At 47.4% G+C, this 14,658-nt stretch overlaps 1 protein-coding gene across 8 annotated transcripts in view; it reads left to right on the top strand.

Moving 5' to 3' along the window:
* The window catches only part of CACNA2D2 (calcium voltage-gated channel auxiliary subunit alpha2delta 2), a 208,470-nt gene that overhangs the window by 144,372 nt on the left and 49,440 nt on the right, over nucleotides 1–14,658 (top strand). For all 8 annotated transcript variants that reach the window (XR_013218499.1, XR_013218503.1, XR_013218500.1 and 5 more), the window contains exons 5-8: nucleotides 7,678–7,722; nucleotides 7,825–7,963; nucleotides 11,626–11,757; nucleotides 11,836–11,893. Coding sequence is in view for 1 of the 8 variants with exons in the window: in XM_077277026.1 (XP_077133141.1) it covers nucleotides 7,678–7,722; nucleotides 7,825–7,963; nucleotides 11,626–11,757; nucleotides 11,836–11,893 (374 nt within the window). In the remaining 7 variants the exon portion in view is untranslated. The remainder of the gene's footprint in view (nucleotides 1–7,677; nucleotides 7,723–7,824; nucleotides 7,964–11,625; nucleotides 11,758–11,835; nucleotides 11,894–14,658) is intronic.

Genomic DNA, 14,658 nt, shown 5'->3' with positions numbered 1-14,658 from the left:
TACAGTCACCACTAGGGGGAGCTCCCTGTATACAGAGATACATGATAAGATTCTGTCTGCAGCCACCACTAGGGGGAGCTCCCTGTATACAGAGATACATGATAAGATCCTGTCTGCAGTCATCACTAGGGGGAGCTCCCTGTATACAGAGATACATGACAAGATCCTGTCTGCAGCCACCACTAGGGGGAGCTCCCTGTATACAGAGATACATGATAAGATCCTGTCTGCAGTCACCACTAGGGGGAGCTCCCTGTATACAGAGATACATGATAAGATCCTGTCTGCAGCCACCACTAGGGGGAGCTCCCTGTATACAGAGATACATGATAAGATCCTGTCTGCAGCCACCACTAGGGGGAGCTCCCTGTATACAGAGATACATGATAAGATCCTGTCTGCAGCCACCACTAGGGGGAGCTCCCTGTATACAGAGAAACATGATAAGATCCTGTCTGCAGTCACCACTAGGGGGAGCTCCCTGTATACAGAGATACATGATAAGATTCTGTCTGCAGTCACCACTAGGGGGAGCTCCATGTATACAGAGATACATGATAAGATCCTGTTTGCAGTCACCACTAGGGGGAGCTCCCTGTATACAGATACACATGATAAGATCCTGACTGCAGTCACCACTAGGGGGAGCTCCCTGTATACAGAGATACATGATAAGATCCTGTCTGCAGCCACCACTAGGGGGAGCTCCCTGTATACAGAAATACATGATAAGATCCTGTCTGCAGCCACCACTAGGGGGAGCTCCCTGTATACAGAGATACATGATAAGATCCTGTCTGCAGTCACCACTAGGGGGAGCTCCCTGTATACAGAGAAACATGATAAGATCCTGTCTGCAGTCACCACTAGGGGGAGCTCCCTGTATACAGAGATACATGATAAGATTCTGTCTGCAGTCACCACTAGGGGGAGCTCCATGTATACAGAGATACATGATAAGATCCTGTCTGCAGTCACCACTAGGGGGAGCTCCCTGTATACAGATACACATGATAAGATCCTGACTGCAGTCACCACTAGGGGGAGCTCCCTGTATACAGAGATACATGATAAGATCCTGTCTGCAGCCACCACTAGGGGGAGCTCCCTGTTCACAGAGATACATGATAAGATGTGTCTGCAGCCACCACTAGGGGGAGCTCCCTGTATACAGAGATACATCATAAGATCCTGTCTGCAGCCACCACTAGGGGGAGCTCCCTGTATACAGAGATACATGATAAGATCCTGTCTGCAGTCACCACTAGGGGGAGCTCCCCGTATACAGAGATACATGATAAGATCCTGTCTGCAGTCACCACTAGGGGGAGCTCCCCGTATACAGAGATACATGATAAGATCCTGTCTGCAGCCACCACTAGGGGGAGCTCCCCGTATACAGAGATACATGATAAGATCCTGTCTGCAGCCACCACTAGGGGGAGCTCCCTGTATACAGAGATACATGATAAGATCCTGTCTGCAGCCACCACTAGGGGAGCTCCCTGTATACAGAGATACATGATAAGATCCTGTCTGCAGTCACCACTAGGGGGAGCTCCCTGTATACAGAGATACGTGATAAGATCCTGTCTGCAGCCACCACTAGGGGGAGCTCCCCGTATACAGAGATACATGATAAGATCCTGTCTGCAGCCACCACTAGGGGGAGCTCCCTGTATACAGAGATACATGATAAGATCCTGTCTGCAGCCACCACTAGGGGGAGCTCCCTGTATACAGCGATACATGATAAGATCCTGTCTGCAGCCACCACTAGGGGGAGCTCCCTGTATACAGAGATACATGATAAGATCCTGTCTGCAGTCACCACTAGGGGGAGCTCCCTGTATACAGAGATACGTGATAAGATCCTGTCTGAAGTCACCACTAGGGGGAGCTCCCTGTATACAGAGATACATAAGATCCTGTCTGCAACCACTAGGGGGAGCTCCCTGTATACAGAGATACATGATAAGATCCTGTCTGCAGCCACCACTAGGGGGAGCTCCCTGTATACAGAGATACATGATAAGATCCTGTCTGCAGCCACCACTAGGGGGAGCTCCCTGTATACAGAGATACATGATAAGATCCTGTCTGCAGTCACCACTAGGGGGAGCTCCCTGTATACAGAGATACATAAGATCCTGTCTGCAACCACTAGGGGGAGCTCCCTGTATACAGAGATACATGATAAGATCTTGTCTGCAGCCACCACTAGGGGGAGCTCCCTGTATACAGAGATACATGATAAGATCCTGTCTGCAGCCACCACTAGGGGGAGCTCCCTGTATACAGAGATACATGATAAGATCCTGTCTGCTGTCACCACTAGGGGGAGCTCCCTGTATACAGAGATACATTATAAGATCCTGTCTGCAGCCACCACTAGGGGGAGCTCCCTGTATACAGAGATACATGATAAGATCCTGTCTGCAGTCACCACTAGGGGGAGCTCCCTGTATACAGAGATACATGATAAGATCCTGTCTGCAGCCACCACTAGGGGGAGCTCCCTGTATACAGATACATGATAAGATCCTGTCTGCAGTCACCACTAGGGGGAGCTCCCTGTATACAGAGATACATGATAAGAGCCTGTGTGCAGCCACCACTAGGGGGAGCTCCCTGTATACAGAGATACATGATAAGATCCTGTCTGCAGCCACCACTAGGGGGAGCTCCCTGTATACAGAGATACATGATAAGATTCTGTCAGCAGCCACCACTAGGGGGAGCTCCCTGTATACAGAGATACATGATAAGATCCTGTCTGCAGCCACCACTAGGGGGAGCTCCCTGTATACAGAAATACATGATAAGATTCTGTCTGCGGCCACCACTAGGGGGAGCTCCCTGTATACAGAGATACATGATAAGATTCTGTCTGCAGCCACCACTAGGGGGAGATCCCTGCATACAGAGATACATGATAAGATCCTGTCTGCGGCCACCACTAGGGGGAGCTCCCTGTATACAGAGATACATGATAAGATTCTGTCTGCAGCCACCACTAGGGGGAGATCCCTGCATACAGAGATACATGATAAGATCCTGTCTGCAGTCACCACTAGGGGGAGCTCCCTGTATACAGATACATGATAAGATCCTGTCTGCAGCCACCACTAGGGGGAGCTCCCTGTATACAGAGATACATGATAAGATCCTGTCTGCAGCCACCAGTAGATTTGTGAATGCCGCTCTTGATGTGACTCTTTAAGGAATGACAGGGGTAAAGGAAAGTCTCATCTGTGACAATGATGTGATCGTCTCCTTTACTGCCTCTTCCTTTATACGTCTGCTGAGTGGATCAAGCTAAGTGATCTGCTACATAGAGGGTCCCCTCATCCCTCGCTCTGGGGCCCCTCTGTTTTCTTCGAGAACTTTGCCTGGTTTGAAGCTTCCACTGAAGTCTGGGCAGCGCGCTGGGCACAGTGTCCAGACAGTTGGCTCAGGAGAGCAGATGGCGGCTGTCTGGATGTATGTGCCAGGCTCACAGAATGACGGGGGTGTGCGGTCTGACATCTCATCTTACGAGCAATTTTCGTACTGCGCCAATGTGTAGAGGAAAATACAGATGGAAGTGTGTAACCATCGCTGGGTGACATGTGCCTGCTACAGTCATATCACATTCATACCTCCCTTCTTCCTCTTAGAAATCAGTGGTCATATTTTCTTTAAATTCTGGTGTTAGGGATTGGACACATCCAGATCCTGATGGTCTGTGCTAAAAATGCCGCCATCACGTGAGAGGCAGCCGCAGGCTCCTAGTGGGGAAATCTGTGTCATTATGATTCCGTCTGATGGAACGTTCTGTCCTCTGTCCCGAGGATGCGACAATCACATAATTAGACTTTACTGATGCTACTGGCGAGGAGTGACAGGGCAGTGTCGAGCATCGGTACATGCAATTAAGTATATAAGTGCTATAATACTGCCCATATGTACAAGAATATAACTACTATAATACTGCTCCTATGTACAAGAATATAACTACTATAATACTGCCCCTATGTACAAGAATATAACTACTATAATACTGCCCCTATGTACAAGAATACAACTACTATAATACTGCCCCTCTGTACAAGAATATAACTACTATAATACTGCTCCTATGTACAAGAATATAACTACTATAATACTGCTCCTATGTAGAAGAATATAACTACTATAATACTGCCCCATGTACAAGAATATAACTACTATAATACTGCTCCTATATACAACAATATAACTACTATAATACTGCCCCTATGTACAAGAATATAACTACTATAATACTGCTCCTATGTACAAGAATATAACTATTATAATACTGCCCTTATGTACAAGAATATAACTACTATAATACTGCCCCTGTGTACAAGAATATAACTACTATAATACTGCTCCTATGTACAAGAATATAACTACTATAATACTGCCCCTATGTACAAGAATATAACTACTATAATACTGCTCCTATGTACAAGAATATAACTATAATACTGCTCCTATGTACAAGAATATAACTACTATAATACTGCCCCTATGTACTATAATATAACTACTATAATACTGCCCCTATGTACAAGAATATAACTACTATAATACTGCCCCCTATGTACAAGAATATAACTACTATAATACTGCCCCTATGTACAAGAATATAACTACTATAATACTGCTCCTATGTACAAGAATATAACTACTATAATACTGCCCCTATGTACTATAATATAACTACTATAATACTGCCCCTATGTACAAGAATATAACTACTATAATACTGCTCCTATGTACAAGAATATAACTACTATAATACTGCCCCTATGTACTATAATATAACTACTATAATACTGCCCCTATGTACAAGAATATAACTACTATAATACTGCCCCCTATGTACAAGAATATAACTACTATAATACTGCCCCTATGTACAAGAATATAACTACTATAATACTGCTCCTATGTACAAGAATATAACTACTATAATACTGCTCCTATATACAAGAATATAACTACTATAATACTGCTCCTATGTACAGGAATATAACTACTATAATACTGCCCCTATGTACAAGAATATAACTACTATAATACTGCTCCTATATACAAGAATATAACTACTATAATACTGCTCCTATGTACAGGAATATAACTACTATAATACTGCTCCTATGTACAAGAATATAACTACTATAATACTGCCCCTATGTACAAGAATATAACTACTATAATACTGCTCCTATATACAAGAATATAACTACTATAATACTGCTCCTATGTACAGGAATATAACTACTATAATACTGCTCCTATGTACAAGAATATAACTACTATAATACTGCTCCTATGTACAAGAATATAACTATTATAATACTGCCCCCTACGTACAAGAATATAATTACTATAATACTGCCCCTATGTACAAGAATATAACTACTATAATACTGCCCCTATGTACAAGAATATAACTACTATAATACTGCTCCTATGTACAAGAATATAACTACTATAATACTGCCCCTATGTACAAGAATATAACTACTATAATACTGCTCCTATGTACAAGAATATATCTACTATAATACTGCCCCTATGTACAAGAATATAACTACTATAATACTGCCCCTATGTACAAGAATATAACTACTATAATACTGCTCCTATGTACAAGAATATAACTACTATAATACTGCCCCTATGTACAAGAATATAACTACTATAATACTGCTCCTATGTACAAGAATATAACTACTATAATACTGCCCCTATGTACAAGAATATAACTACTATAATACTGCCCCTATGTACAAGAATATAACTACTATAATACTGCTCCTATATACAAGAATATAACTACTATAATACTGCTCCTATGTACAAGAATATAACTACTATAATACTGCCCCCTATGTACAAGAATATAACTACTATAATACTGCCCCTATGTACAAGAATATAACTACTATAATACTGCCCCTATGTACAAGAATATAACTACTATAATACTGCCCCTATGTACAAGAATATAACTACTATAATACTGCTCCTATGTACAAGAATATAACTACTATAATACTGCCCCTATGTACAAGAATATAACTACTATAATACTGCTCCTATGTACAAGAATATAACTACTATAATACTGCTCCTATGTACAAGAATATAACTACTTTAATACTGCTCCTGTGTACAAGAATATAACTACTATAATACTGCCCCCTATGTACAAGAATATAACTACTATAATACTGCCCCTATGTACAAGAATATAACTACTATAATACTGCCCCTATGTACAAGAATATAACTACTTTAATACTGCTCCTGTGTACAAGAATATAACTACTATAATACTGCCCCCTATGTACAAGAATATAACTACTATAATACTGCTCCTATGTACAAGAATATAATGACTATAATACTGCTCCTATGTACAAGAATATAACTACTATAATACTGCCCCTATGTACAAGAATATAACTACTATATTACTGCTCCTATGTATAAGAATATAACTACTATATTACTGCTCCTATGTATAGGAATATAACTACTATAATACTGCTCCTATGTACAAGAATATAACTACTATAATAGTGCTCCTATGTACAAGAATATAACTACTATAATACTGCTCCTATGTACAAGAATATAACTACTGTAATACTGCCCCAATGTACAAGAATATAACTACTATAATACTGCCCCTATGTACCAGAATATAACTACTATAATACTGCCCCTATGTACAAGAATATAACTACTATAATACTGCTCCTATGTACAAGAATATAACTACTATAATACTGCCCCTATGTACAAGAATATAACTGCTATAATACTGCCCCTATATACAATATATAACTGCTATATACTGTATGTAGTAATCGTGTCCTCGGCAGGTGTGAGGCTCAGAGGTCTGCGGTTTTCTATGTAGATGATTTTCTTGTGTTTTGCCCTTTGTTGCCGGTTTATGTCTCCGTTTTTCTGAGTGATTTGCAATTGCAGAATTTTACCTTTCCAATAAGCAAAGTGCGGCCGTTTGAGAACAGATTTTGTCATTCTCGTCCTTGGCAATGACCTTGAGGGTGAGTTCACCTGAACGTTGGGAGCGCGGCGCGTGTGATCTGCAGTCGGAATGAGTCTGCGGCGTGAGGTGCGGCGCTCTCGGATCCAGCGCACGTGCTCGGGGAGAGGCGCACGGCCGGCGCTTTCTGCTGGTTAATAGGTTTGTGTGTTGACGAATGATCTTCATCAAATGAGAGTCTTTATAATGTTTGATATAATGTCAGGTTTCATTACGCTCCGGGGCGAGGAGCGGGGGGGCAGGAGGGGGGTCGGCGAGGAGGAGGAGGGGGGGGCGATGGTGCGGGATCCGGGGAAGAATGACTGGAATAGCAATGGATCGGAGCTGGAGCGAGACTGCAGCCTGGGAGACGCGATGATCTGTTACTGTCAGCGCCGGACTGACGCCGTCCTGCACGCACGTCCGAGCTGCGGTCAGGGTGGGGGGGTTATTGTGGCGGTATCCCTCCCCTCTCGTGTGCCGAGACGTGTGCACAATCCGGTACGGTGACCACGTAAGAGAGCGCCGCGGCCACGCATCACGTCCTGCGGGCTGCCAGCGGCACAGAGTATTTCAGCAGCGTTCTGACTGCCTTTCTCTCCTTTTAGGAAGAAGATATTGAATATTACGACTCCAAGGCGGACACAGAATACGTGAGTCCCGCGACGCCTCCGGGGCGGTCCGCGTTCTCGCCTCTCTTGGGGCGGTCCGCGTTCTCGCCTCTCTTGGGGCTCATTGTCCTTCTCCTCTTTTAGGAAGATCTGGAGGGCGAGGATGAACCTCGGGAGCCGTCAAACTCCCTAAAGCTGGAGTTCAGCGACGATCCAAACTTCAGGACGAAAGTGAATTACTCGTACACGGCGGTGCAGATCCCGACAGACATCTACAAGGGCTGTGAGTACCCGAGGTGCCTGCTGGGAGTTGTAGTCTGCCGACGGCATCGCGCACATTGCATCCTGGGAGCAGTCAGCACCTTGTGGTCCATTCTGTGCCATTTTCAGAATCTCTGAATGTAGAAGATAATTGTTTCCCAGTCAATGACAGAAAGCAGAGGCACAAACCATGCGCTCCGCAGCTGAGGGTTTGCTACAGTGTGTATGTGTGAGTCCAGGATTGGCTACACTGATAATGTGGCAGTCTGGGAACGTAACAGTGTGACACCTAAATGTAAGCAGTCAGTGTTTCCTTTCGCTGACAGCAAGCAGAGATCTTGAACATGGGGAGAAACTGTCTGAACTTTTGAATCGCACAATAATCGTCCTCTATTCACAGAAGATGGGACGCCGGCCCTTTAATGACATCATTTAAACGTCGATCTGTAACGTGAACCCCCCAAATGTCGCCCCCGCCTCCGCTGCTCCCACCTCCTTTTGGGCATTTTTCTTTTTTTTTCTCCTTTGCTCCTGATTGTCTCATCGTGAGTAGAGATGTGCGGACCCCTGATGTTCAGGTTCTGCCAAACAGTTAAATAAAACTTTGGGTTCAGGTACCAGGACAGCACCCGACCCCGGACCCCATTCACTTGGATGGTGAGCATAAACATCCAGCGTTTGCCACGATGTCATGTGCATGAAAGCACGACAAGCACCACTTCTGATTGGCCGTAAAATCATCCCCATCGGTCACAGACGCGGTTCCCAGCTGTCAGATGACATGAGCCCGCAGCTGTGATCGGAGGTACAAGGTTTACCTCCATCATTGGTCCAGGCTGATGGGACTACTGCTCCCATCATCCGACACCTGCTGCAGCTAATAACTGAGCAGGAGCGGCTGATGGGACTACTGCTCCCATCATCCAACACCTGCTGCAGCTAATAACTGAGCAGGAGCGGCTGATGGGACTACTGCTCCCATCATCCAACACCTGCTGCAGCTAATAGAGCAGGAGCGGCTGATGGGACGACTGCTCCCATCATCCAACACCTGCTGCAGCTAATAACAGAGCAGGAGCGGCTGATGGGACTACTGCTCCCATCATCCAACACCTGCTGCAGCTAATAACATAGCAGGAGCGGCTGGTGGGACTACTGCTCCCATCATCCAACACCTGCTGCAGCTAATAACATAGCAGGAGCGGCTGATGGGACTACTGCTCCCATCATCCAACACCTGCTGCAGCTAATAAAAGAGCAGGAGCGGCTGATGGGACTACTGCTCCCATCATCCAACACCTGCTGCAGCTAATAACAGAGCAGGAGCTGCTAATGGGACTACTGCTCCCATCATCCGACACCTGCTGCAGCTAATAACAGTGAGAACAGGAGCTGATGGGACTACTGCTCCCATCATCCAACACCTTCTGCAGCTAATGTCAGTGAGAGCAGGAGCGGCTGATGGGACTACTGCTCCCATCATCCAACACCTGCTGCAGCTAACAGTGAGAGCAGGAACGGCTAATGGGACTACTGCTCCCATCATCCGACACCTGCTGCAGCTAATAACAGTGAGAGCAGGAACGGCTGATGGGACTACTGCTCCCATCATCCGCACCTGCTGCAGCTAATAAGTGAGAGCAGAAGCGGCTGATGGGACTACTGCTCCCATCATCCGACACCTGCTGCAGCTAATAACAGTGAGAGCAGGAGCGGCTGATGGGACTACTGCTCCCATCATCCAACACCTGCTGCAGCTAATAACAGAGCAGGAGCAGCTGATGGGACTACTGCTCCCATCATCCAACACCTGCTGCAGCTAATAACATAGCAGGAGCGGCTGGTGGGACTACTGCTCCCATCATCCAACACCTGCTGCAGCTAATAAAAGAGCAGGAGCGGCTGATGGGACTACTGCTCCCATCATCCAACACCTGCTGCAGCTAATAACAGAGCAGGAGCTGCTGATGGGACTACTGCTCCCATCATCCGACACCTGCTGCAGCTAATAACAGTGAGAACAGGAGCTGATGGGACTACTGCTCCCATCATCCAACACCTTCTGCAGCTAATGTCAGTGAGAGCAGGAGCGGCTGATGGGACTACTGCTCCCATCATCCAACACCTGCTGCAGCTAACAGTGAGAGCAGGAACGGCTAATGGGACTACTGCTCCCATCATCCGACACCTGCTGCAGCTAATAACAGTGAGAGCAGGAACGGCTGATGGGACTACTGCTCCCATCATCCGCACCTGCTGCAGCTAATAAGTGAGAGCAGAAGCGGCTGATGGGACTACTGCTCCCATCATCCGACACCTGCTGCAGCTAATAACACTGAGAGCAGGAGCGGCTGATGGGACTACTGCTCCCATCATCCGACACCTGCTGCAGCTAATAACAGTGAGAGCAGGAGCGGCTGATAGGACTACTTCTCCCATCATCCAACACCTGCTGCAGCTAATAACAGTGAGAGCAGGAGCGGCTGATAGGACTACTGCTCCCGTCATCCAACACCTGCTGCAGCTAATAAGGCCGGGATCACACACAGCAAGATACAGCCGAGTCTCGCAGGTTAAAAACAAGCTCTGGCACCGGCACTCCGGAGCAGAGCGTGCGGCCGCATAGCAATACATTGAGCTGCACGCTCCGCTCCGGAGTGCCGGTGCCAGATCTTGTTTTTACCTGCGAGACTCGGCCGTATCTTGCTGTGTGTGATTCCGGCCTTACAGTGAGAGCTGGAGCGGCTGATGGGACTACTGCTCCCATCATCCGACACCTGCTGCAGCTAATAACAGTGAGAACAGGAGCTGATGGGACTACTGCTCCCATCAGCTGACACCAGCTGCAGCTAATAACAGTGAGAGCAGGAGCTGATGGGACTACTGCTCCCATCATCCAAAACCTGCTGCAGCTAATAACAGTGAGAGCAGGAGCGGCTGATGGGACTACTGCTCCCATCATCCAACACCTGCTGCAGCTAATAACAGTGAGAACAGGAGCTGATGGGACTACTGCTCCCATCATCCGACACTTGCTGCAGCTAATAACAGTGAGAACAGGAGCTGATGGGACTACTGCTCCCATCATCCGACACTTGCTGCAGCTAATAACAGTGAGAACAGGAGCTGATGGGACTACTGCTCCCATCATCCGACACCAGCTGCAGCTAATAAGTGAGAGCATGAGCTGATGGGACTACTGCTCCCATCATCCAACACCAGCTGCAGCTAATAACAGTGAGAGCATGAGCTGATGGGACTACTGCTCCCATCATCCAACACCTGCTGCAGCTAATAAGTGAGAGCAGGAGCTGATGGGAGTACTCATCAGCCGCTCCTGCGCTGTAAATAATTTAAATATATATATATATATATTTTTGGGTTCCCTCGTATTTTATAAGCAGCCAGATAAAACTGGCAGCTGGGGACTTTGCTTGCCGCGCTGTTGCACACTTGATGGCATGAGAAACACACGGTATTCGGGGGCCAAAGCCGAACAGTAGCACGGACTCCCTGGTGGTCCGTGATCGGTGCCCGAACAATAGGTGTTCGGTACGGACTCTGAACTTTACTCTTGGGGTCGCCCATCTCTGCTCGTGAGCACCGACCCCCATGCAGACCCCTGATCTCCCCGGTCTCCCTATGGCTGACCCCTCTCCCTGCCGCTGCCCCCTGTCTCCCCAGCTACCGTCATCCTGAACGAGCTGAACTGGACGGACGCCTTGGAGAACGTCTTCATCCAGAACCGGCAGGAGGACCCCACTCTGCTGTGGCAGGTGTTCGGCAGCGCGACCGGCGTGACCCGATACTACCCAGGTGAGAGCTGCGGAGATGGCGGCGTCATGGCGGCTCATCGAGTGCTGGAGGCCCTAACTCTGCTGTCTGTCACCACAGCCACCCGCTGGAGGGCTCCCAGCAAGATCGACCTGTACGACGTCCGCAGGAGGCCGTGGTGAGTACAGTGGGCGTCCCCTCGCATCCCACCTCCCTACTTCTGCATCTGATGACCTCTGCTTCATCCCTGCTGGCCTAATACTGCTCACTGCTGAGGGTTTGTTACAGTTGTATCCATGTGTGACTATGGATCAGCAGAGAGGTTACGGGTTCTGGTGAGCTTAGGATTGCCAGATACATCCGCAGCACAGCCCTGTTGTTTTGTTACAATGTGTCAGTGTATGTAACGTATCAGTCTGGAGTCCAGGTTGTGGAGGGTTGTTTACACTGGATACAATTGTAGCAAACCATCAGCAGTGGAAGTATGAGCTCTGGATTGAAGCCTCTGTATGTACCAAAACGTGACAGCAAGCAGAGATGTTCGGTGCTATGGGAATAAATATATGAATGCCGCAAAACTTTCTGTTATGTTTATAGCGTCTTTTGCTCTGCACATTGGGTTTTATTGGACGTCCTCACGTCATAGATTTGTCCTGTGGGGGGCGCCATCATGTGCTGTGTCAGTGACGGCTGCTGTGATTGGTCCATGTATTACAGTGTCTGCTCTGCCCCCACCGCCCCTCACATGTGTCCAGGTGTCGTGTCTGCATCCTGTGCTCGCTCCTGTGCTCGCTCTCGTGCTCTTCGCCTGTGTCCTCGTCCCCACGTCTTCTTGGGGTCCATGCTTCTTCTGCTCACTTTGAGACTCATTGTTTCTCGTCCCCACATCTTCTGCATGCTCGTCTGTCTCTGTATCTCCGTGTCTTCTGCATGCTCGTCTGTCTCTGTATCTCCGTGTCTTCTGCATGCTCATCGTCTGTCTCTGTATCTCCGTGTCTTCTGCATGCTCATCGTCTGTCTCTGTATCTCCCTGTCTTTTCCTCGCTCTCATGCTCATCGTCTGTCTCTGTATCTCCCTGTCTTTTACTCGCTCTCATGCTCATCGTCTGTCTCTGTATCTCCGTGTCTTCTGCATGCTCATCGTCTCTCTCTGAATCTCCGTGTCTTCTGCATGCTCATCGTCTGTCTCTGAATCTCCGTGTCTTCTGCATGCTCATCGTCTGTCTCTGTATCTCCGTGTCTTCTGCATGCTCATCGTCTGTCTCTGTATCTCCGTGTCTTCTGCATGCTCATCGTCTGTCTCTGTATCTCCGTGTCTTCTGCATGCTCATCGTCTGTCTCTGTATCTCCGTGTCTTCTGCATGCTCATCGTCTGTCTCTGTATCTCCGTGTCTTCTGCATGCTCATCGTCTGTCTCTGTATCTCCGTGCCTTCTGCTCGCTCTCATGCTCATCGTCTGTCTCTGTATCTCCATGTCTTTTACTCGCTCTCATGCTCATCGTCTGTCTCTGTATCTCCCTGTCTTTTCCTCGCTCTCATGCTCATCGTCTGTCTCTGTATCTCCGTGCCTTCTGCTCTCTCTCATGCTTGTCTGTCTCTGTATTTCCCTGTCTTTTCCTCGCTCTCATGCTCATCGTCTGTCTCTGTATCTCCGTGCCTTCTGCTCTCTCTCATGCTTGTCTGTCTCTGTATTTCCCTGTCTTTTCCTCGCTCTCATGCTCATCGTCTGTCTCTGTATCTCCGTGTCTTCTGCTCTCTCTCATGCTCATCGTCTGTCTCTGTATCTCCCTGTCTTTTCCTCGCTCTCATGCTCATCGTCTGTCTCTGTATCTCCGTGTCTTCTGCTCTCTCTCATGCTCATCGTCTCTCTGTATTTCCCTGTCTTTTCCTCGCTCTCATGCTCATCGTCTGTCTCTGTATTTCCCTGTCTTTTGCTCGCTCTCATGCTCATCGTCTGTCTCTGTATCTCCGTCTTTTCCTCGCTCTCATGCTCATCGTCTATCTCTGTATCTCCGTGTCTTCTGCTCTCATCATGCTCATCGTCTCTCTGTATTTCCCTGTCTTTTGCTTGCTCTCATGCTCATCGTCTGTTTCTTTATGTGCCTGTCTTCTGCTCGCTCTCATGCTCATCGTCTCTCTGTATTTCCCTGTCTTTTCCTCGCTCTCATGCTCATCGTCTGTCTCTGTATTTCCCTGTCTTTTCCTCGCTCTCATGCTCATCGTCTGTCTCTGTATCTCCGTGCCTTTTGCTCGCTCTCATGCTCATCGTCTGTCTCTGTATTTCCCTGTCTTTTCCTCGCTCTCATGCTCATCGTCTGTCTCTGTATCTCCGTGCCTTCTGCTCGCTCTCATGCTCATCGTCTGTCTCTGTATCTCCGTGCCTTCTGCTCGCTCTCATGCTCATCGTCTGTCTCTGTATTTCCCTGTCTTTTCCTCGCTCTCATGCTCATCGTCTGTCTCTGTATTTCCCTGTCTTTTCCTCGCTCTCATGCTCATCGTCTGTCTCTGTATTTCCCTGTCTTTTCCTCGCTCTCATGCTCATCGTCTGTCTCTGTATCTCCGTGCCTTCTGCTCGCTATCATGCTCATCGTCTGTCTCTGTATTTCCCTGTCTTTTCCTCGCTCTCATGCTCATCGTCTGTCTCTGTATCTCCGTGCCTTCTGCTCGCTCTCATGCTCATCGTCTGTCTCTGTATCTCCGTGCCTTCTGCTCGCTCTCATGCTCATCGTCTGTCTCTGTATCTCCGTGCCTTCTGCTCGCTCTCATGCTCATCGTCTGTCTCTGTATCTCCGTGCCTTCTGCTCGCTATCATGCTCATCGTCTGTCTCTGTATTTCCCTCTTTTGCTTGCTCTCATGCTCATCGTCTGTTTCTTTATGTGCCTGTCTTCTGCTCGCTCTCATGCTCATCGTCTCTCTGTGTCCCTGCGTCTTCTGCTCGTGCT

This window comes from Ranitomeya variabilis, chromosome 8 (genome assembly GCF_051348905.1).
Source record: "Ranitomeya variabilis isolate aRanVar5 chromosome 8, aRanVar5.hap1, whole genome shotgun sequence".
Classification (NCBI taxonomy): Eukaryota; Metazoa; Chordata; class Amphibia; order Anura; family Dendrobatidae; genus Ranitomeya; species Ranitomeya variabilis.
Note: the sequence above shows the minus strand (reverse complement) of the source record. Positions and strands in the feature narration are given on the sequence as shown.